Source organism: Molossus molossus, unplaced genomic scaffold (assembly GCF_014108415.1).
Source record: "Molossus molossus isolate mMolMol1 unplaced genomic scaffold, mMolMol1.p scaffold_m16_p_1, whole genome shotgun sequence".
Lineage (NCBI taxonomy): Eukaryota > Metazoa > Chordata > Mammalia > Chiroptera > Molossidae > Molossus > Molossus molossus.
In genome coordinates this window covers 26,709,533-26,731,851 of record NW_023425344.1, presented here as the reverse complement: position 1 = coordinate 26,731,851, position 22,319 = coordinate 26,709,533, and the positions used below count along the sequence as shown (strand labels likewise).

Genomic DNA, 22,319 nt, shown 5'->3' with positions numbered 1-22,319 from the left:
CTTATTAACAGAAGTTGACAAGTTGATCCTAAAATTCATAAGGAAATTCAAAAGACCTAGAATAGCCCAAACAACCTTTTGTAAAAGAAGAACAAAGTTGAAGGACTCACACTTGAAGATGTCAATCTTACCATAAAGCTATAATAATTAAGACAGTGAAGTACTAGCATTAAGATATTCAATAGAATAAATTGAGAATCCATAAATAAATCCTCACAGGGTCAACAGATTTCAACACAGGTGTCAAAACAATTCAATGAGGAGTATTTTTTTTTTTTTCCAACAAATGATACTGGGACAACTGGATATCCACATGTGAAAGAATGAAGTTTAATCCCCTACCTCACTCCATATACAAAAATTAACTCAAAATAGATAATAGACATAAAGAAAACTATAAAACTCTATTTTTTAAAAAAATATAGGGTAATTCTTTGTGACCTTGGATTTGACAGTGATTTCTTAGACATGAGAGCAAAGTACAAGTAATCAAAACAAAAAAGATAAATCTAATTTCCTCAAAATTAAAAAAAAAAGTTTTGTACTTGAAAGGAAACAAAGAAAGCAAAAAGAGCACACTCAGAGTGGGAGAAAACATTTGCAAATCATATATTTGATAGTGATTTGTATCTAGACTATATAAGGAACTCCTACAACTCAATAGTATTAAGACAAATAACCCAATTAAAAATGGACAAAAAAAATCTGAGTATACATTTCTTCACAGAGTATATACAGATTACCAATAAACACATGAATAGATGCTCAATATCATTAGTCACCATGGGAATGCAAATTAAAACTACAATGAGATAACACTTCACACCCACTAGAATGGCTATGATAAAAAAATCAAAACAAAAAAACACGAAGTGTTGGTGAGAATATGCAGCAACTGGAACCTTCATGTGTTGCTGGTGGAAGTAGACAGGGGTGCAGCCTCCTTGGGAAATAGTCTGGCAGATCCTCAAATGGTAACACATAAAGTTACTACATGATTCAGCAATTCTAGGTACATACCCAAGAAATGAAAACATATGTCCACACAAGAACTGAAACTTGAATGTTTACAGCAGCATTACTTATAACAGCCAAGAAGTGGGAAAAATCTAAATGTCTATCAAACGATCAATGGATAAATAAAACAGTACATTCAACAATGGACTATTCAGCAATGAAATACCGATCCAATACTACAACAAGTTTCAGCCTTGAAAACATTATGCTAAGTGCAAGAAGCCAGTCACAAAAGACCATGTCCTATGATTCCTTTATATGAATTATCTAGAACAGGCAAATCTACAGAGACAAAAAGTAGATTAGTGCTTGCCTAGGGCTGGGAAGAAGGGGAACAGGGCATTTAGGGAGTCATAGTGAAAGGGCACAGATTTCTTTTAGGGGTGATGAAAGATGTATTTGGGCAATGCTCACACAACTGCGAACATGCTAAAAAGTGTACACTTTCAATGGGCAACCTTTGTGGTGTGTGAACTGAAGTCTATCTCGATGACACTTTGCACATCTAATTTGTATCGTGGTTTTCTACAGGTTTTACTCCTCTACTCAGTAGAATTGAGTGCAAGAACAGAGTTAAGTTGAAATCAAGCGCCTGGCATGGTTAGAGCTAAACAAGGAGGTCTAACTACCTATGGGCAGAGCAAATGACCAGGGTGGAAGTTGAAACAAGGCTTTCACTTATATTTTTAAATAGGAGCCTGACTGTCACACTGTGAACCTGCTCCAAATGGGAGTGTTTTGTAACAGTTTCTGCATCTGTTACTTCCGGAAAGCCTGGCCATACTGCTCCCCTCCAGACCTTCAACTCAGTGTCTCCTTCCTGCAGGGGCTCCGTTGAAATGTTCTCCTGCTTCCAGCTTTTCCCTTTACCGTATTTTTCTTTTTTCTTTTCAAATGTCTTTATGGGCAAAACCATGATGAAAAAAGGTAAAAATCAAGTAACCGTGAAGACAGGGAGGAAATAAATAAATATAAATGAGACATCTGACGTCTACAACACAAAACACCATTTGGGGCACGCAGACATGCCTCGTATTTGCATGATTGCTAACTGGTAAAAAGTGGTTGGAAGCCAAAGTGCTCCCCAAGACAAGATTTATTCTATACTTAAAAAATTAAGCTCCGCTTCCAGCCTAATGTCCAGGCGCTGCAGACACTGGAATCTAATTTGCTATTTATTGGAACACTAACTTGTTGACAGCACATTTTATGTGCCTTTACTTAGTTCATCATTAAGTACAAAAGCCCAGGAAAGTAATTTGATTTTATCTCTTTTTACTTAAAGCCATCTAACTTGTTTTAAAATATTCCTAGGAAAGCTAATTTTTTATGCTCATTATAATGTGCTGAATTGGTCTGAAGACAGAAAGCCAGCAGAGAAAAGCCCTAATAAATTCTAACCACTTGAAATCAGACATGATCCTTTCAATTCCAAGACTGCTGACCACACAACAGAGCAAACTGTAAGACACAAATAGCAATCTCGTGCTTTATAGAGAAAAAAAACCAAAACCCAGATTTGAATTCATAATGGCCTCACTATCATTTCTTCAAAGACCTTTTAAATTTAAATGTTTTCCAAAATATTTTCCCGCACCCTTTGACATGACTGAATGCAGAACGAAAATATAACCACAGAGACAACAGGATTGATTCTGTTTCCGAACAAAGATAGGACTGGAAGGAAGGCTGTTGCTCACTGTTGTTACAGTGGGAAGCGACACACTCACTCCAGGGGTCCTGCCACGGCCAAGGGCCCTTCCTCTGTAGGAATCGTCACGTTTCTGTACTGAAAAAAACTCCTGTCACATTACAGCTGGAGTTTGTTTTTATTACAGACATTACTTCTCCTGCTTTACTGGCCTTTACATGTATAAGACATGGCTCTGAAAAGGACTTTAGCTCTTTTAAAAAAATCAAATCTATTCTTAAAGGGATTGCCTCTGCCACTACGAAAAATTTTCAAAAGAACATAGAGCTGGTTCGAAAAGATCTGGACAGAAACAGCATTCTTGTGCTATGGCCAAACTCTCCGGTCCGTCCAGGGAAGTCAGCCCGCGTGTGAACTTGTTCAGTAGTTGTTTCCCTGTTAGAATGTTCGCCTCACAGGAGAACGTGAGCAGGGAGGGGTCTCAAACCTCAGACCAGGTGAGTCAGATACTGTTTACCAGTGGTGAGTTATGCTTTATAGATATGGTCATTCTCAGTCTAGTTAGAATGACTTCCCTCAGATTAAGGGATGCAAGGGAAAAACAAACAAACAAAAAACCCTCTTCAGGTCTGCATCATCCATATCCACACTTTTACTAGAACTACTGCAAAATTTGACCTTAGGTCACCTGCAATTATTATGTTGGTCATGAGAGTTGGGGGCATGACTGAGATACACACTCCTGGGAAAAACCAGGTCCTATATCCAGCCCAGGGAGGACTGGCTGGCTCCAGTGGTCTTACACAATCACCAGAAAGAAAGAGGGTCCCATAGCATGAGGAAGGATAATGCTTCATCCGAAGCCTCATGAAGACAGAGAATTGCTCAGACCTGAGGCCTCTCTGTCTTGGGGGAGTTAGTCTCTGGACAGTTTTGGCAATTATGTGATGGTAAGGACAAACTGAGCCCTGAACTGAGGCAGGACCTCTGACTATTGGACTTACTGAACACGGAGGAGAAAGAAGGTACCAGGAGTTGTTCGAGCAGAGACGGAGCCACAAGCCCAGAGCCACGTACACCCGTGCGGATCATAAGCCGGAGAGCTCACGGCTCAAAGGAACCTCAGCCAGGCTACGGCTAGCTACCAGCCTCCTTCAGCGGCGGGACACCTGGCCTCCAACGAAGTATGTGACTACGTGAAAACCCAGCACTGGCTTTGTACTTCCTCTGCAACCAGCATCTGCCTGGTCACTGTTGTGTATGACCATCTTCTCTGGGAAACTGTAAACCCCATGAGGGCAGGACCCATGTTCGTCCTCCACACGGGCATCCACCGCACCCACAGCTCTGCCTGATGCAGACCAGAGGCTTAAGGAAGCTGCGAATAAACGAACAAAGCCCTTGGGACCAAGCACCTTAATCTGCCCTGGGGGGACGAGGGTAGACACCAGTGAGGAAGGAAGACAGGAGTCTGAACTTGAAGGATACATGCATAGGAGACTGTTCTTCAGAGAGGGTAAGAGGGACGTCTAGACAGAACAGCGTCACAAACGTGACGGGGCCTGCCCATCTAGAGATGAGGTCACAGCATCATCACTGGAAGCTGAAAGGAAACACATCAGGTAGAAGAAAACTGGGTTTCAATTACTTTTCAGTGGTTTATAACTAATTATTGTCATAGTGAACCTCTTAAAGGCGTGTTCTTTTTACTGTGCCAAGACTTGTTAAAAAGTTCTCCTTTCCCTCCTGAGAGAAATAAAAAATGAGAATGGAAAGAAACAGCTACCCTCTGTTCAGAACTTGAGAATAGCTTCATGGTGACTGTACCCAACTGGGACACTTAAATGTCACCAGCAAATGGGATCCCTCATTCTGTTTATTACAGGATTCATCCTACTGGGTGAGTTCCAGTGTTGGGGTAATCAGCCAGCCACAATACAGCAAGCAGAATTAAACGCTCAGCTCCTCCAGTAAATTCTGGAGCTCCCCACAATGCCACTGCTCTACATTTAGGATAAATATTAGGCAGAAGATTGTACACACAAAGTAATGGGAGAACAACAATGCTATCTTGGGAAGTCAGGCACGAGAATTCCAGAAGAGCCATTCAATGCCGCGGAAACGGTGAGCTGATATTTGCAATTAAACTGGAGCAACTGAAGGTCAATTATGACATCATGTTTTCCTTTCCTTCTTGCATCTCTGTTCATCTTCCTTCCCCCTTTTCATCAACTGGCTCATGGATGGGAGAAAGATGATGTAACATGCTTGTGGTATTTTCCCATAATATTACCTTGGTGAGACCTGCTCGGGCTTTGACGGACGGGACGGAAATGTGAAGTGAGGCAGACACGTGGACGCGCTGGTCTGAGCGAAATGATGTGATTCAGTGAGGGGATATGCACTTCAGTCTGCACAGAAGCAGACATCTGATTACTAGGAGATGGGGAAGGGCTGACTGGCTGACAACGTGGAGAAAAGACCAAGCACCTCACGGCATATCCTGTCAGTGGCCGAGCCAATCGTTTATTCTGGCAACTCAGGAGGCAACATGCATTTTGAGACACGTGAGCAGGCAGAGAGCTGGGAGTGCGAACGTGTGCAAAGGAGGAGACTGGGCTCCTTGTAGAACAGGAAGGCTGCAATGGGAGAAGAAAGATGCGATGGAGGAAAAGTAGGTGGAAGCGACTAATGAAGAACCTTCGGTGTAGGGCAAAGTGAGTGTTCAATTTAGTCAATATTGGTAAGGTCAGGCTAATAGAACACTCACATAATTGAACTTAACCTACAACTCCGATGTTCACAGAGAATGTACCTGCTTTATTTAGTCTGAAATGAGTATGGGCTTCCTGCCCAAATCTCCATCCATCCCCTGGTTGAGTGCCTTCCCATGTGCCAGACACTTTGTATAATGCATTGAATTCTCCTAACGGTCCTGGAAAATAAACACTGTCCCATCATTTTACAGAGAGATCAACCAGGTGTCAGAGATTGAGCACTTTGCCCAGTGTCATAGGACTGATTTGTGGACCCAGACTCTGAATCCCAGCCTAAGAGGAAAATGTATGTGTTTCCATTAGACACCATGAATGACATAACGTGCGGCAATTGACTGAATCTAAAAGATCACTTGTAGGCTGCTCCAATATTGTATGTTCCACTCAAAAGTGACATGCGTTCCCAATTCCATCAACACATATGACACGCCACTAGGTGTAAGATGAATCCTGACTTCAGAGATGTCAAAATGGGAAAAAAAGAAAAAAAAAAAACATGCATCTTAGAATGAATGAAATCTGGCCAATACCGTTTAAGGAAGATCACCTGAGCCGCTGCGTGCTGTCTGGACTAGAACACAAAGAAGCCCAGGTAAGGAAAGACTGGGAAAAGGTCGCCATAGTCATTCAGCTGTTAAGGAAGGAAGCCCGAGTGAAGACAGAGCCAGTGACATGGAAAGAAAAGGCGAACTTCTCAAACACGCTGCGGCAAGTGCAGCAACAGGACAGTAGCAGTTTAGATCTAGGTGGTAAGGGGTGAAGAATGGACTATATGCCACGGTTTCAAAGTCTAGAAAACTGGGAAGTAGTAGCAATCGAGAAGGTGGGAAAGGGGGAAAGAAGAATGGGTTCTGTTTTAAATACAGTAACATTCAAAAACCAGAGAATTGTCTGCATGTACCTATGGAGGGGAGAGAGCTGGAGGGGCTGACATGGGCTCACACAGACACCTGGTTAGGGAGAAGATAAAGCTCTAACTGGGAGTCTGGGGAGGAAAAATACCAGGTGCTGCCAAAGGGAACACGAAGAACTGGAACCGCAAAGTGGAGGACAGCAGACAGATGCCAGACAAAAGGAAGCATCTTTGTCAGGGATGCGCACCGGTCCCCTCGGTGCCTTCAGGAGGCACCACAGTGTCACGGTGAGGCAGAAGGCAGGGATGCAAGGTCTTCTGGAGGTAAGGGCAGCAGGTTTCACGCTCCCACTTCCCTACACCTACGATCCCCACACTTGCCTGTCAGAGGGAAGGAAGAGGGTGGGGTCCGCACACGGGGCTCCTGCTCTGAGCCCCAGTCGGTACACTAATTGCAATGGCACGTGGGAGAACTGTATCAAAAAGCTCAATTTAGCAATGTTGCAAAAAGGTAACAAAGGCACCCTCCGTGACAAGGACTGTTCATCTAAGACTGGAGAATAAGCGTTTCCATCACTAGCCTCTTGTGATTACAAATAACGCTTCAAGCTTAAGACAGCTGGCAACTGACTGCTGACCATCGGTCTTAGTCTGTTGCCTCGAACTATAGCCCCTCAGTCCCGACTCACAGCACTTTTGAAAGTTGCATTAACTATTTCAGGTTATGCACTCTATTAACTCATTGTCTGAAATGATCCAATAAAAGAAAAAGTTACTAATTTGACAAGTGGAATAATTTTCTTAATCGTTGTCTGATCTGGATTTTTTTTTTTTTTACATATACAAATGAATTTCCATCCCCACTAACTTCCTCTGGTTGTTTTTCTGTCCCTCTCTGCTGGACACCGGTCACCGGGCAATCGGGCTCTCATCCCCTTCGGAATGGCCCCCCTGAGGCCACTCCTGTCCAGAGCTGCTTTGTCCGCACGTGGCTGTCGGGCACCTGAAGTGTGGCCGGTGAGAATGACGATGTGTTGTGAGCGTCAAGTATACACTGGACTTTGAAGACTTAGTATGAAAAGAGAATGTAAAATACCTCCTTAATCATTTCTCCATTGATGACGTGTTCAGATGAGAATGTTCTGGATATAATGGCTTATGTAAAACATATTACAAAAATAAATTTTACCTGCTTCTTTTTCATTTTTAATATGTAATTAGTAGAGAACTTAAAATGACCTTTGTGGCTTACCAGATCTGTGACTCACAGTATAGTTCTGCACAGCGCCGTTCCAGACTGTCAGCTTCTGGGGCTAATTCATTTGATCGATAAATTCTCTTCAATCAACCCACATTCATTATACACATAGTATATGTTGGTGATGTGAAGATATAAATAATATCATTTCTGACCTCTAAGAATTTCAGTTAGTGGAGTGAGGGCACTTTAAAAGTAATTTAAAACAATTTGCAAATACTATTAAGGACTAGGAATGAAACACTATGGAATCTTAAAGCAGAAAGTTCACTGTTTCCTAAAGAAGGAGTAGAAAGTTTGCTAGTCGTCTGCATGGTGGGCAATTCACAGCACCCCAGAGGGAGGACACGGTGAGTGAAGACTCGGAAAGACAGCACATTTGGAGAACTGAATGCAGCTCAGAAGGCTCAATTAGGCGGCCTGTGCGGAGGGTGACATAGACCTCACCAGCAGGCAGGGGTGGAGAGAGAACCATGCATCCGTGCTAAGAAGTGCAGGCTGTATCTTAGAGATGACAATCAGGTCTGCGTTTCAGAAGCACTGTGGCCATGTCGGGAAGGACGGACCAGTGGTCCAGGTGGGCAGGGGCTGGTTCGGGGAGAAGGAAGAGGTGAAGGTACACAGACCAGCAGAGTGTTTGTGGTCACAGTCAAGATGACAGTAACACAGAGCTGAACATACAGGACAGACTGGGGAAATACTTCAGGAGGTAGAAACCGAAGGTCTTCGGGATTTACTGGATATTAAGGGTGAAGAAAAAGGAACAGGTTTATGAACTTTGGTGACTAAGACGAAGTGAGATAAATACTAGACGCCCACTAGAGAAGGTGGCTCTCAGAATGTAACCTTAAGGAGTGACACTAAGTTGAGTGGCTGGAATCGAATGAAAATTGCCTTCAAAATGGAGGTGTCCTAAGTGCCCAGATCAGTCAAGAACCCCTTTAGCAGTCTCTGCCCTAACCAGGTTTACTGGGGGCTCAGGGTACCCATGGGGGCTAGGTGGGGGTGGATTTATAAGAGCTCAGGGAGGCCCGGCCAGTGTGGCTCAGTGGGTTGAGTGTTGTCCCATGGACTGAGAGGTCCCGGTTTGATTCCCTGTCAAGGTACATGCTCGGGTTGCAGGCTCGATCCCCAGTAGGGTGTGTGCAGAAGGCAACCCATCGATATTTCTCTCCCACATCAATGTTTCTATCTCCTTCTCCCTTCCTCTCTCTCTCTAAAAAAATCAATAAAGCCCAGCTGGTGTGGCTCAGTGGTTGAGTGTTGACACATGCACTAAAAGGTCGCCGGTTTGATTCCCAGTCAGGGCACATGCCTAGGTTGTGGGCTCAGTTCCCAGTAGGGTGTGTGCAGGAGGCGGCCCATTGATATTTCTCTCCCACACTGATGTTTCTATCTCTCTCTCCCTTCCACTCTCTCTAAAAATATCAATAAAAACATATTTAAAAATAAAAAAGAGTTCAGGGAGTAGAAGGGGGGTATTTGGGGACTGAAAAAGCCATTTTGGGAAAGCTAGGCCTTGAGCTGGAGTTTGAAGGAGGCGGGGAGGTGGAGAGGAAAGGGTATTTCTGAGAAGAGGGGAGAGCTGAAAGAGAGATTACAAGTGAGATTTTCTAGCCAGGAATGAGCAATCAGCAAGATGTGCTCCAAGGACAGGCCGGGAAGGGAGTGTTTCTCTGGGAAGAGTGAAGATGAAGCTGGAGAGACAGCTGGGGGCATATTAGAGTGGGGCCCCCGTAGGCAGCAGGGAGCTAGTAAAAGCTTTTAAGCAGTGGAGTAACACACTTTTACAAAACCCCAATAAATGTCAAACACTCTCCCAGGGCTAGGGGACTTAAAAGCAAATGAGAACTAGTTTCTTCCTTAAGGATTTGCAACCAACTGGATAGCAATAAACAGGATCAGTTAAGATGCTTTTTGTTCATCCAATTTTTGAAGCCATGAGGGTCAGACCAGGGTCTCATCAGTGAGAAGGAGGAGAAGAAACATCTGAAAGAAAGAATAGATGGCATTGCCCTGGCCGGTTTGGCTCAGCGGTTAGAGCATCGGCCTGCGGTCTGGAGAGACCCGGGTTCAGTTCCCACTAAAGGCATGTACCTTGGTTGCAGTTTGTCCCCAGCCCTGGTTGGGTCATGCGGGTGGCAACCACTCGATGTGTCCCTTTCACATCGATGTTTCTCTCTCTCTATATATATAAAAAAAGAATAGATGGCATCTGTGGGTATAAACCTAAGCCCTTTATTTATTAGGTCCTGCACTACCTGCTTTTTTGCCCCAATCTGTCTTTGTTTTTCCCAGTTCTCTTCTCTTCTCTATGGCCAAGGGCAGTTACAGAATATTAGCAAATCAAATGACATAATTTTTTGTTGTTGTTGTTAATCCTCACTGGAGGATATTTTTCCATTGATTATTTTAGATAGAGTGGAAGGGAGGAGGAAAGGGGGGAGGGGGAGAGAGGGGGAGGGGGAGGGGGAGGAAGAGAGAGAGAGAGAGAGAGAACACATCAATTGGTTGCCTCCTGAACAACCCCAACCAGGGCTGGAGACAAAACTGCAACCACGGTACAAGCCCTTGACCAGGAATCAAACCCGACATCTCCTTATCCCCACTGCTCATTCTAGTCCACGCCATGACCACTTTTTACTGGAATCATCTTCCTGCTTCTAGCATTCCTCCCCACCCCCATCGAGTCTCTTCACAGAGCTTGAGCGACTCTCTTAAATCTAAGTCACATAATGTCACTCTTTTTTTTTTTTCTTAGTAAAATTCTAAGTCCTTAATCTTGGCCCATATAGTCCCATATGCTCTGACTTTGATGTCACTTCCTAGAATTATTTCCCTTACTCCATTTCACTTGGCTTCTTCAATGTTTCTATAATACTCTAAATATGCTCCAACCTCAGACCCTGGTTTCCTGCACCTAGCACCCTCCTCTTGCGATGTCCATGTGACTTGCTCTATCACTTCTGCAAATTTCTGCTCAAAGATAGTCTTATTACTGAGTCTTTCTCTGAGTACCCGACATTCCCTCCCCTCCTTATCCTGCTTTTCTTTGACATATTTACTGAATAAAATGCATCTATTACCACTGGAATTTATCATTTATTGTCTGCCTCCCCCAACGATATTGGCTTGACCTTATATTCCCAACACTACTGCTGACTGATATGTAGTCAAGAGTCAACAAATGAATGAACTAGATGAATGGTTGGGAGTTATGCACAGGATTTTAGGGGAGCAAAAGGAACGGTACAAGGCATTTCCTGGGAGTGATGGGGGATCAGAGAAAGCTTCCTTAAGGAAGTAATGTTTGGGCGGAGACTTCCTTCATTCACATGCTCATGCAGGCATTCATTCCTTCATTCAACACATTCTTATAGAGTTTTCCTATGGGACAGGAACTATTCTAAGACCAGAAATATGGCTGTCATGAAGGCAGACAAGTCCCTCTTCTTGTGGAACTTACAATCTAGAGAAAGAAAGATAATAAACAAGCCAATACATGAGTAAACAAGAAAAATATCCAACACTGACAATGCAGTGCCATGCAGAGAACGAAAACAGGGCGATGTGAAAGAGTCCTTAAGTGGTTACTTTAGACTGAGTCATTAGCAAAGTGACATTTCAGTGGAGACCTGAAGGACAATAAAAAGACGAGGAGGGGAGCCATTCCTACAAAGACAATATCCAGGGCAAAATCCTTAAATGGGAATGGGCTCGAAGTGTTCAAGGAACCGAGTGGAGGACACACAGCTGCAGGCGGTGGGCGAAGAGGAGGGGCCATAAGACCCGATAGGAAGAGTAAGGGGAATAGGGAGAATCTAGGAGGCGGTGCAGTGGAAGAACCAGATTGAAAAACATTGTATGTGGAGAGAACAACATAAGCTAAGGCAAGAGGCACGAAATAGATTGGGATGTTTGAGTAACTCCAGGAAATTAATTTCTCCTGGGCTCCCTGAACAAGCAAGGATGGAATGGGTAAATTGTTCTTTTTTGTTTTTTTCATGAAGCTTCTGGCACCATATTTTGTTGTAGTTGAAAAGAGAACCATCTCTTTAGAAAACATATCCTCATGGAGATCTAGAACCAACCTACCAGAAAAGACCATACCAAAATGTATATTCTTAGAAGGTTCAGTTATACTATTTGAGCTCCTGGTAAGCTTCGAAGCTGGAAAGCAAATGCAACCTTGCACATTTTATTCTAAACACAACCTCAAACCTGTGAGCTGTCACCACCCCCATTTTGGACACCGAACTGAAGGACTGGCAGGTTAAGCCACTCTAGTCAGCTGGGGCTCAGTTCCATGTCTGCATTGGCCACTGCTGTTTCTACTGCTGGCCAAGCATCTCATCAACTGACTCACTGGACCTGCCTACCATGATCCTTGCCATCAATTTAGTCTACGAACCTGGCTTGCTCTAGTTTTCCTTTGGCTCCATTTGTCTTCTCCTGTGCCTACCTGGGATTTAGAAACTATACTTCTCTATTTTTCTCCTCAGCTAATCCTAATCGATACCATGTGTTATGGAAGCTGTTCTGTAGTTCAAAGACTTCCTCCCTCTACTGACAAAAATGATGCAAACCCAAACTCCCTCAAAAAATGGGATGAATATGCTTGAAAACATTTCCTCCTCTATAGTAACTGATTCCCCAGGGTTGTCTAAGTCTTCGGGAATCTTGACAGATCGACCTTTTTGTAACAGTTGACACCCTGTTATCAACAGAACCAGAGTTCTCAAAGAAGGTAATGCTAAATTCACAACAAGGAATTTAACTTAGGTTCATAAGTTACCAAGCAAATGGTACCTTATGAGTAACTATTCACTATGTATGTCAGTGCCCTGCTGCCGACTGACATTATGCATTGAGATCAGAGCCATTTGAGACTATTATTGTATGCATTATATTAGAAGGCATCATGCGGTACACCAAGATAAAACATATACCCAGGAGGAAACACATAAAAGGTGAAATTTTCTCCCACCAACACTGGTGCATTTTGCACTCTTACACCATAAACCCCTAGTATACATTGCTTACTTAACAGTGTAAATATACAGTTAAGATACAGCACTGGAGAATTAAGATTTCCATTGTAAATGAAGTTGAAAATTCTGTCTAAATGTTACCTATTGTAGGAACCACTTAGTTTTTCAAGGTTTGGATATCCAAGATACACCAAAGTTTTCATGTACTTTTCTATTAGGTGGCAAAACCAATGGTGTCTACAAATGCCAGGGTTTTCACAAACATTAGCAATGACATGCGTAGTTACTATCTCTTGAAAGGTTGATAGATATAAATAAATGGCACATCTCTGAAATACTCAGGGAAGGAGACATTCTGCAATGTGACTAAAACTAAAAGGCAAAGACTGGCTAGACTGTTAAAAGGAAATACCTGTGAGAAAGTCGGTCCCAGTTTTCAGATGCAAAATAATTTTAGAGACCATAGGTTTTGTAAAGGCAGATGCTCAACAACCTTCACCTTTTCCATAATAGTGGAAATTGTCAAAAAAGCAAATCGACATGGTTTGAAAGAAGACAAGCCAATAACAGGCAGAGTCTAGGAAACAGCACAAACATACAAAACATGAAAAGTGACTAAATATTTTATCTCGATTTTCCAGTGTTTCTATCCACACTTATAGGAATGACATTTTTCAGGGCTTAAAATTTGTCTTTTATAGTACTCAAGTTGTAACAAGAAACAAACACAAATGTTGGGTATTTAGCTGACATAATTAAAAGTGAAATTAGTATGTGAGTTACCTGAAATTCTAATCCATAATTTTCTCTGCAGAATTCTCTCAATTTTGGATACACATTTTCTCTTAGTGCCTGTCTTTCTGCTCCCGTGTCTGTGGTAGGAAAAAAAACACATGCACATAGAAAGTGAATTATATATATTTCTGGGGGGAAGAGAAGGCATATAAACAAACATTAACATTAGTACAATCAAGGTGGGGTGCTGCACTGTGAAATGCTGTGGCGACCTGCTCCTAACCGAGCTGGGGGAGCCGAGACCCCCTCGGTACGCACAAGAAGCCTGCGGTGGATGGGAGCCCTACCGCTCACTGCTGTGTACACTGGCTGAGCTGAGAATTCACCGTTCATTATTATTATTATTATTTTTTTAAATCCTCACCAGAGGACATGCTTTCATGGATATTTTGGAGGGTCGGAGAGAAACATCAATGTTAGAGTGAAACAGCATCCCAACTAAGGATCAAACATGCAACCTAGGTATGTGCCCTGATCAGGAACCGAATCCACAACCATTTGGTTCATGGGATGATGCTCCAACCAACTGAGCCATACCTGCCAGGGCCACAGTTGGTTCTTTATGCCCACGCAGACCCTCACATGGAGCTATCAAACAGTCACGACCCCACCGTTTGTGGACGAGGTAGAAGGAAAAGTTGTAGGGCTATCAGGTATTTTAGCCCCAGTAAGTATAAGTTTCAAAACACACACACATTAATTTAGTTTTTGACTTACAGAAAATCCAGACTCTATCAATATTTCCTACAGTATTCAGAAATACAATGACTTTTACACAATTTAGGACAGCATCCTTGCAGAAAGCAAATTAATTAGGAGAGGCAAATTTTGGGAGCCAACACCCCAAACTAGCAGACTTCACACATTGTACATTCGATCGACCAGCAGTTTAACAGCATGACAGCTCCTGCTTTGGGCTCAGGGACTTCTGTTATATCAGAGAGAAGACTGTTTCAAAGGTGCCACACCATGCAAAAGCTTTGAAATAAAATATTTTTATTCTCCATATTATCAGAAATGCGAGAAGAAACGGGAACCTGCCACCGGAAGAACCACGGACCACGCGTGTGCTCATCGTGACTGTTTGGCACAGACAGGAGGCCCAAGGCCAGCTGTGCTGGACGATGCGCCCGTGATGGCCCTGTAAGACCCTCACAGCCAGGGGGGCTGTCCCCTGCCTGACAAACTGCGAGTGGAAGACGAGCAGCAGAGCTTTTAAAAACGAGGTTGACGTGTTATCTCCCGCCCTGGCTGGTTTGGTTCAGCGGTTGGAGTGTCGGCCTGCGGTCCTGAGAGACCCGGGTTCGGTTCCCGCTAAGGGCATGTACCTCGGTTGCAGTTTGTCCCCAGCCCTGGTTGGTCGTGCGGGTGGCAGCCACTCGATGTGTTCCTTTCACATCGATGTTTCTCTCTCTCTCTGTTCCTCTCTCTCCCTCCCACTCTACCTGAACAAAAAATGGAAAAATGTCCTCGGGTGAAGATAAAAAAACAAACAAACAATAAAAAACCAGGTTGACGTGTTATCTCCTGAAAAGGACCATTTGCTCAATATACCTCAGTCCCAGCCGTAACGAGGAACCCTTTGCCTACCACATTTACAGCTAAGACACCGACTTAAAAGAATTTTCTTAGCCTTCTCAAGCACATCTGTGCGTGCAAAGTCAACCATATGCTGCGCTGACCTGCTCGGCCTCCCCGCTGTTCTGAAGCCTGTTCTGAGATGTAAATAACCGGTCTCGGGAGCCTGACATGCAGCTGCAGCCTGACAGAGGGACAGGAAGCAGTGTTCACATGGAAACCGGAGATTCACTAGATTATCTGTCATCCAAAGGCATCGGGTCTTTGCAAGAGTAGCTGCGACACGGACCTGCGTCCAAAGGCGAGCAGGCGGGCCAAGCTCAGGTGGTGTGTCTGAGCAGCGCCCACATGCTGTTACGGCACTGGTGGAGGCTGTGTATCAAGCGTTTGTGTTTGATTTTTATTTATTGATTTGAGAGAGAGAGACACACACACATCAATTTGTTGTTCATTTATTTATGCCTTCATTAGTTGCTTCTTGTATGTGCCCTGACTGGGGATCAAACCCGTAGCCTTGGTGTACTGGGATGATGCTCTAACCAAGTGAGCTCCCAGCCAGGGCCTTAAGCTCTTATGATTTCAGATAGTTTATATAATCTTGGGATTAGACGCCCTTCCTCCCTCACCCCATTTTAAGGGCCGAAAACACTAACTTCACAGTAAAGCTAACAGTATTCAAACACACTCTCTAAAAGGCTACAGATGTTTAAACCCAAAACAACAAAGAGTCACTTTAAAAATAAATACTATCAAATGTGAGAGTTGGGAATATATTGAACAAGGACTATTGTTAAGATATTTTTTAAAGTACCAAAATAATACATAAAATATGAAATAAGGAGCAGAAATTATTTGTTTCTAAGAATGCTTATTGTAACTCTCAGTACTAGATACTGAGACCTCCATGTGAAATAGCGAGGAGAGTAGGACCAATGTGATATCTAATTACCGCCACTCACTGAGGCTTACTGGAGTCTCCTTGTGTGCTACGTATTTCCACATGGACTTTCTTAGTCACTCTGGCAACAACCCTATGATATAGGTAAAATGATTATTCCTTATTTTTTATAAGGGGAAACCAAAAAATAGAGGACGTAAGAGACTTGCCTGAGGTCATATGACCACTAAGTTAGGGAATCTGGATTTGAATCGAAAGAGTCATGTCATAGGCTGCTGTAATCATGGACAATAAGCAACCGTGCAAAGATTCAATCTTTGAAAATGATACATGCAATGACTTCATAGGATGGTTAAGGGATGCTGGAGTCCTAACATTTATGAAGCAAAAAAATCTGAGTTATCCTTAATGGGCTCATCCCTTTCTGTAACACACCCTTCAGCAGCCAACTCATCCACAAGCTGTGGTTCTCCATCTCTAGACACACCCTGAGGCAGTGGGCTTCTCTGCGCCTCCGGAGCAAGCCAGACTCCTCTCTCATCGGGGCTCTCCCTGTTCCCACCCTGCTCCCCTCAGTCCACTCTCCACAGAGCAGCCGGACTCATCTTTTAAAAATGTACATCAGATCGCATCACTATCTTGTTGAAAACCCTCCAGCCACTCTTTATGGAACCTGAACTGTCCCCCGTCTCCCTGAGCGCATCTCTTACCACGTTCCCAGTTCATGTCACTGCAGACTGGCAGACCTGTGGCTCCAGAGTGCATTCCCACTCATGGCCTTTGCTCTGGCTGTGACTTTCTCCTGGGACACGCAGTCCTGTGACCGCCTGATGGCACCTGCTGTGGTTCCATGTTGGCTTGGATGCCACCTCCTCAGAGAGCTCTCGCCTGAGCCCTCCGCCTGCAGCTCCAGCCTCCCGGCGTTACCTTCCCTGCCCATTCCTCAGCACGGCTCCTGGCATTACCTGTTCACCTCTGTCTCCCCCACTGCAGCGTGAGCTCAACGGAGTGGGGACCTTCTTCTGTCCCCGTCCCTGCTGCAGCCCTAGTGATCAGAGTCGCCCTCCATTAAGGAACGAGTGACTGAGAAGACTGTGTGGGCACCAGTGCTTCCTGTAATCACCTCCAGAAAGAGAAAGGCTTCCGGCATTAGTGTGGCTTAGTCAAGACTACGTGAAATAAAACCATGGGATTTAGAAAGTCGGTGTCATGAGTTAAGTGAATAAACTGAAATACTGATGTATTTTCTGGTTTATGTGTTTCCAGCAGAATTCTAATACATTTTACCAATACTAACACATAAGGATGGGAAGGGAGCCTACCCATGGGTCTGGAAGGCATTCTGTGTTACTAACCATATTACAAAAATGACTCAGATTTTCCCTTATATTTTTAATAGATAATGATTGGCCTGGAAATGGATCAGTAATTAAGATAGAATGGATTAATTATGATGGATGACAGATACGCTGGCTTCATTTTATTTTACAAAAGTCTGTTTCCTACCGACAGCAAATCCAGATGTTGACAATGGAAAATATTAGAATGTCATGAACAGGAAAAAATAAGTCACAGAATGGCATACGTAAAAAGAGACCTCTTTAAAAAGTTTGGATCAGGCCCTGGCCGGTTTGGCTCAGCGGTTAGAGAGTCGGCCTGCTGTCCAGAGAGACCTGGGTTCGGTTCCCGCTAAGGGCACGTACCTCGGTTGCAGTTTGTCCCTGGCCCTGGTTGGGTCGTGCAGGTGGCAACCAGTCGATGTGTCCCTTTCACGTCGATGTTTTTCTCTCTCTCTCTCTTCCTCTCTCTCCCTCCCACTCTGTCTGAACAAAAAGTGAAAAATGTCCTCGGGTGAGGATAAAAATGAATGAATGAATAAATAAATAAATAAATAATAAAAAATAAAAACTATGGAACAGGCACGAGGTATGTCATTTACTCTTTACACAATCAATGCATCCATTTGTATCTGCCTAGCTCCTTGATGCTCTGAGAAGAGGTACTTTAACACTTTGGCCGTGCTGTTAGGTATTCAAGGAGTTGCTTTCTAAATAATTCCTCAATGATTTCAGAGTTAATGAAGGTGTCTGCGCAGTGTCTGCGTTACCCACAGGAAGGGCATTAGTTGGGGAAGAATTGTTAATCAATACCATTATCCTACAACAAGAAAGGTTTGGATTAATTCCAAATTTTTATTAAAAATAAGGGTTCCCAAATAACCGTGTTGGATTGGAACCTCTTGCGCCCCCCCCCCCCACACACACACACACAGTTAAGGCCATGCACAGAGGAGCACGTCTTTTCCTTCTTGGCAGCTCAGAAGATGCATTAGGATCCACCACAACCTCTGCTTACAGCTGTCGCTACAGCCTGGTCTCCAAGGTTCTGTACATTGGTCTCGCCTGGATTCTCCCTCTGTACCTGGTTCCCCCGGCCAGCCAATCATCTAGACAGCTGGATTTTGCTGCTGTTGTTGTGTGGACTGATTTCTTGTTTGGCGTCTTCCCAGGGCCTGTCTCTTCTCCCTCTAAGTCCTCTGTGTACAACCACACACGGTCACCCTTCCTCATTTCAATATCGCCAAATCCTGTCAATTTTACCATAAACGTCTGTTGAATTTGGCCATTCTCAACTTTGCACTCACCATCTCTGAACCCTGAGAGCCAAAAGTCTCCTTTTGGATTGACCAGTTATCTATCCCTCCTCATCGCAGACAAAAGAAAAGCGAAAATTAATTAGCTTATTAAAGACACCGGCTGGTATCTGGTGGCCCAGAGGAGAAAGGTCAGAACGTTCAGATGTACATGTGCCTTCAGCTAAGTCCCATCTTCTTCACCACGTGCCCCCCAGAGTACTTTTCATATGTGGGTTAAACCTGGACGATGTCTCAACACGCCCTGTGCTCAGACTCCCCCTTCTGAGTTCCAATTAAAGGCAGCACACGTCGTGAAGTCTTACTCGTCAGAGACAGACATGCCTTCTCCTGGTCACCCCACGGCACTCTGTTCATCTCTACATACCATCATGTATTGCAGTTTATCATAATTATTTATTTTTATTTTGTTTCCCCCATTAGACCTGTAAATTCATAGAAGGCAGGGACTTCTTCATGTATCTTTACATCACAGAAATTAGAGCAGACCCCATAACACAGTTAGAAACTCAATAAAGGAATGAGCAAACAGATGGTATTATATTAAAAACGTTAATTAAATCCAACCAAAGAATTAATTTGTCGCCATGAAGCTAACATAAATCAAAATTTAATGTCATTTTCCAATAGTAGTTGATTATGTTGACGGCATTAATAGTCATGCGTGAATCTGGGGCAATGTTACAAAATACATGACAGAGTATGGCATAGTCAAGAGCTTAGCAGATCCTCTTCCCAATAAGCAATAATAAAACAGAACAAAATTGTCAAAATAACATTTAAATGCAATGTAATCCAACCAAAGACCAAAGGCATAAACCAAATCAGAAAGTCATTATTCATGAAAAATAACTGAATTTTGGATACAAACAGTGGAGTCTACGGGATTCTTGCCTGGGCTTCTCCTATTCCCCCTTAACCACACTACCCACCCCCATCTTAGAGAAGGTCAAGCTGTGAACATCAATGACTTCATTACCAGAAAGGACTTGCTTGACTTGGAGTGAGCATGGGAAATCTCCATGCCCATAACTGTTGTTAGTAGCAGTCGTGGTCTAGAGGTAGACAAATGGGAAAGTCTAGTGCCTGAGATAGCTTGTGGCTTCATCCATATTTAATAAGGAGATCATGGAAATAAACAGCCATCAAGGGCCTTGATAAGCTCTCCACAAATTCCTGGCTGATGGGAAGGCTACCCACAAGCAAATTTCTGGCTGATGGGAAGGCTGCCCACAAGCAAATTCCTGGCTGATGGGAAGGCTACCCAAAAACACAAAAGAGACTAAAAACTATCCACGTATTCCTGGCTGTCTTTGAGCCTGTGTACATGGGTAGTGGAAGCATGAGATGGCCCTGTGGAAAGTAAAAGCCGGGGAAGAATTAAACAGACTAAATATTGCATTTGTTCCCCAACCCACACAAACCCACTGGCAGTGTGGAGGCCTTACTGGCTTAAGGTATTTGAAAAGAAATTCTGGAAAATCACCAAGCTATGCAGATATGTGGGTGACTCCTAGGCAGCCAGGCATCATCATCATCATCAAATACCTGGGCAGAGACTTCAGTAGGCCACACCATGGGAAAGGGATTCCATAGATTTATTCCAGGAAAGTTGCTGAAGAAACCACAAATAAAACACCCACAAAGAAACAAACTAATTAAAAAATAGCAGTCAACCCCTGGCCGGTTTTTCTCAGTGGTTAGAGCATCAGCCTGTGGACCAAATGAGTCATGGGTTCGATTATGGTCAAGGGCACGTCTCTTGGTTGTGGTTTGTCCCTGGCCCTGGTTTGGTCATGCGGGAGGCAATGTGTCTCTCTCACATCGATGTTTCTCTTTCTATTTCCCCCTCTCTCTCTCTTTCCCTGCGTCCCTCCCACTCTATCTGATGATAAAAGGAAAAATATCCTTGGGTGAGGATTAAGAAAAAAAATGGCATTCAAAGCTAAAAATCAGCCTCTAGATTTGTTATAATGTATTACCCTAAAATGTCCAGTTTTCAAAAAAAATTATAAGACATATACAGAGATAGAAAATTGTGACACATTCAGGAGAAATAAGCTGTCCCTCAGTGAGTTCATTTATTAGATTTAGTTGACAAAGATTTCAAAACCAGTTATTATAAATATATTTAAAGAACTTAAGTTAGCTGTCTTTAAAGATTAAAGAAAAATGAACAAGGTTCCAGAAACCTGTGGGACAACATTAATTGTAGTGATACATATGCAAAGGGGGTCCCACAGGGATAGGAGAAATAGAAAAGAGAAAAAATATTTTGAAGAAATAAATACCAAATGTCCCCAATTTAATGGAAAACATTAATCTACACATTCAAAATGTTCAAAGAACCCAAGTAGGATAAACTCTAAGAGATCCACACTTAGACACATACTCAAACAGTTGAAACCAAAGAGAAAGAGAGAGAAAAATGACTCATCATATATACGACTAATGGCTGACTTCTCATCAGAAGGAATGGAAGCCAGAAGGCAACAGAATGATACAGTCAGAGCACTGGAAAAAATGTTAACCAAGGATTCTATGTCCAACAAAACAATGTAAAGAAAAGATCCGGAGGATACTAGGCTAAGTGAAATAAGTCAAACACAGAAAGACAATTACTGCATGATTTCACGTATATGTAGACTCTAAAATAAACTCATAGAAGCAGAAAGTAGAATAGTGGATGCCGGGGGCTGGAAAAAGGGGGAAATGGGGAGGTATTGGTCAAAGGGTACAATTTCAGTTATGTAAGATGAATAAATGCTGGAGATCGAATGTATAGCAATGTGACTATCCTGTATTGTACACTTTAACTTTGCCAAAGGAGTAGACTTTAAGTGTTCTCACAATAATAATAATAATAAGAAGAAGAAGAAGAAGAGGAGGAGGAGGAGGAGGAGGAAGAAGAAATAAAGTGAAAAAAAAGGTTAACTATCTGAAATGATGAATATGTTAATTATAGCTTGATTCTGGTGATTGTTTCACAATGTATATGCATATCAAAACATCAAATCGTACACCTTAAATATGTGCAATTCTTTCTCAATTATACCTCAATAAAGCTGAAGAAAGTAAAAGAAGGATATTACAATTTTAAAAAGATTGAAACTGTTGCTAGATGATCTATAAAAAGGAGAAACATCTGTAATAAAAATTAACAATAAAAAAGAATATACTAAAAAATAAAATCCTTCAAGCTGAAAGAAAATGACATCAGACTGCAACAATTCATGGAAAGACTGAAGAGCACAGGAAAAGTGAATATGCAAGTATGTATAAAAGAGTATATATTTTTCTCTATTTATTCTTTTATACACTTCTGGGGGAAAAAAACCATAAGACTGCATAAAGCAATAATTACTGCATAAAGCCATAATTATAAGACTGCACTGCTGGGTTTCAACAGCCATGTGCACATATGTAACATATGACAATAACAACACAAAAGAGGAAGGAGAAAATGGAGATACAGTGGGATAAAGTCTTTGTCTTACCAGAAGAATTAAGTTACTATTCTTCTAAAGTATAATAAATTAAGATATATTTTGTAATCCCAAGAGCACTAAAACATAGCTAAACAAACAATGAAACAACAAAGGAATTAAAATGATACACTAAAACATCAATTTAACAAAGAAGAGAGTAAAGTGGAAAGAGCTGAAAGAAAATAACATGTTATATGTGGAAAAGAAATAGCAAAAGGGTAGAAATAAATAAGCATAGCAATCATTACTTTAAATAAGAATGGAATAAACACTCAAATGGAAAGAGATTGTCAGACTAGATAACAGAACAATATCCAACTCTATGCTGTCTACTAGTGACACACTTTAAATTTAAAAATA

The 22,319-nt window shown here is 42.6% G+C and overlaps 1 protein-coding gene across 1 annotated transcript in view; it reads right to left on the bottom strand.

Moving 5' to 3' along the window:
- Nucleotides 1–22,319, bottom strand: part of NWD2 (NACHT and WD repeat domain containing 2) — a 164,968-nt gene that overhangs the window by 82,167 nt on the left and 60,482 nt on the right. Inside the window, exon 2 of the mRNA XM_036278163.1 lies at nt 13,331–13,419. Coding sequence (XP_036134056.1) covers nt 13,331–13,419 — 89 coding nt within the window. The remainder of the gene's footprint in view (nt 1–13,330; nt 13,420–22,319) is intronic.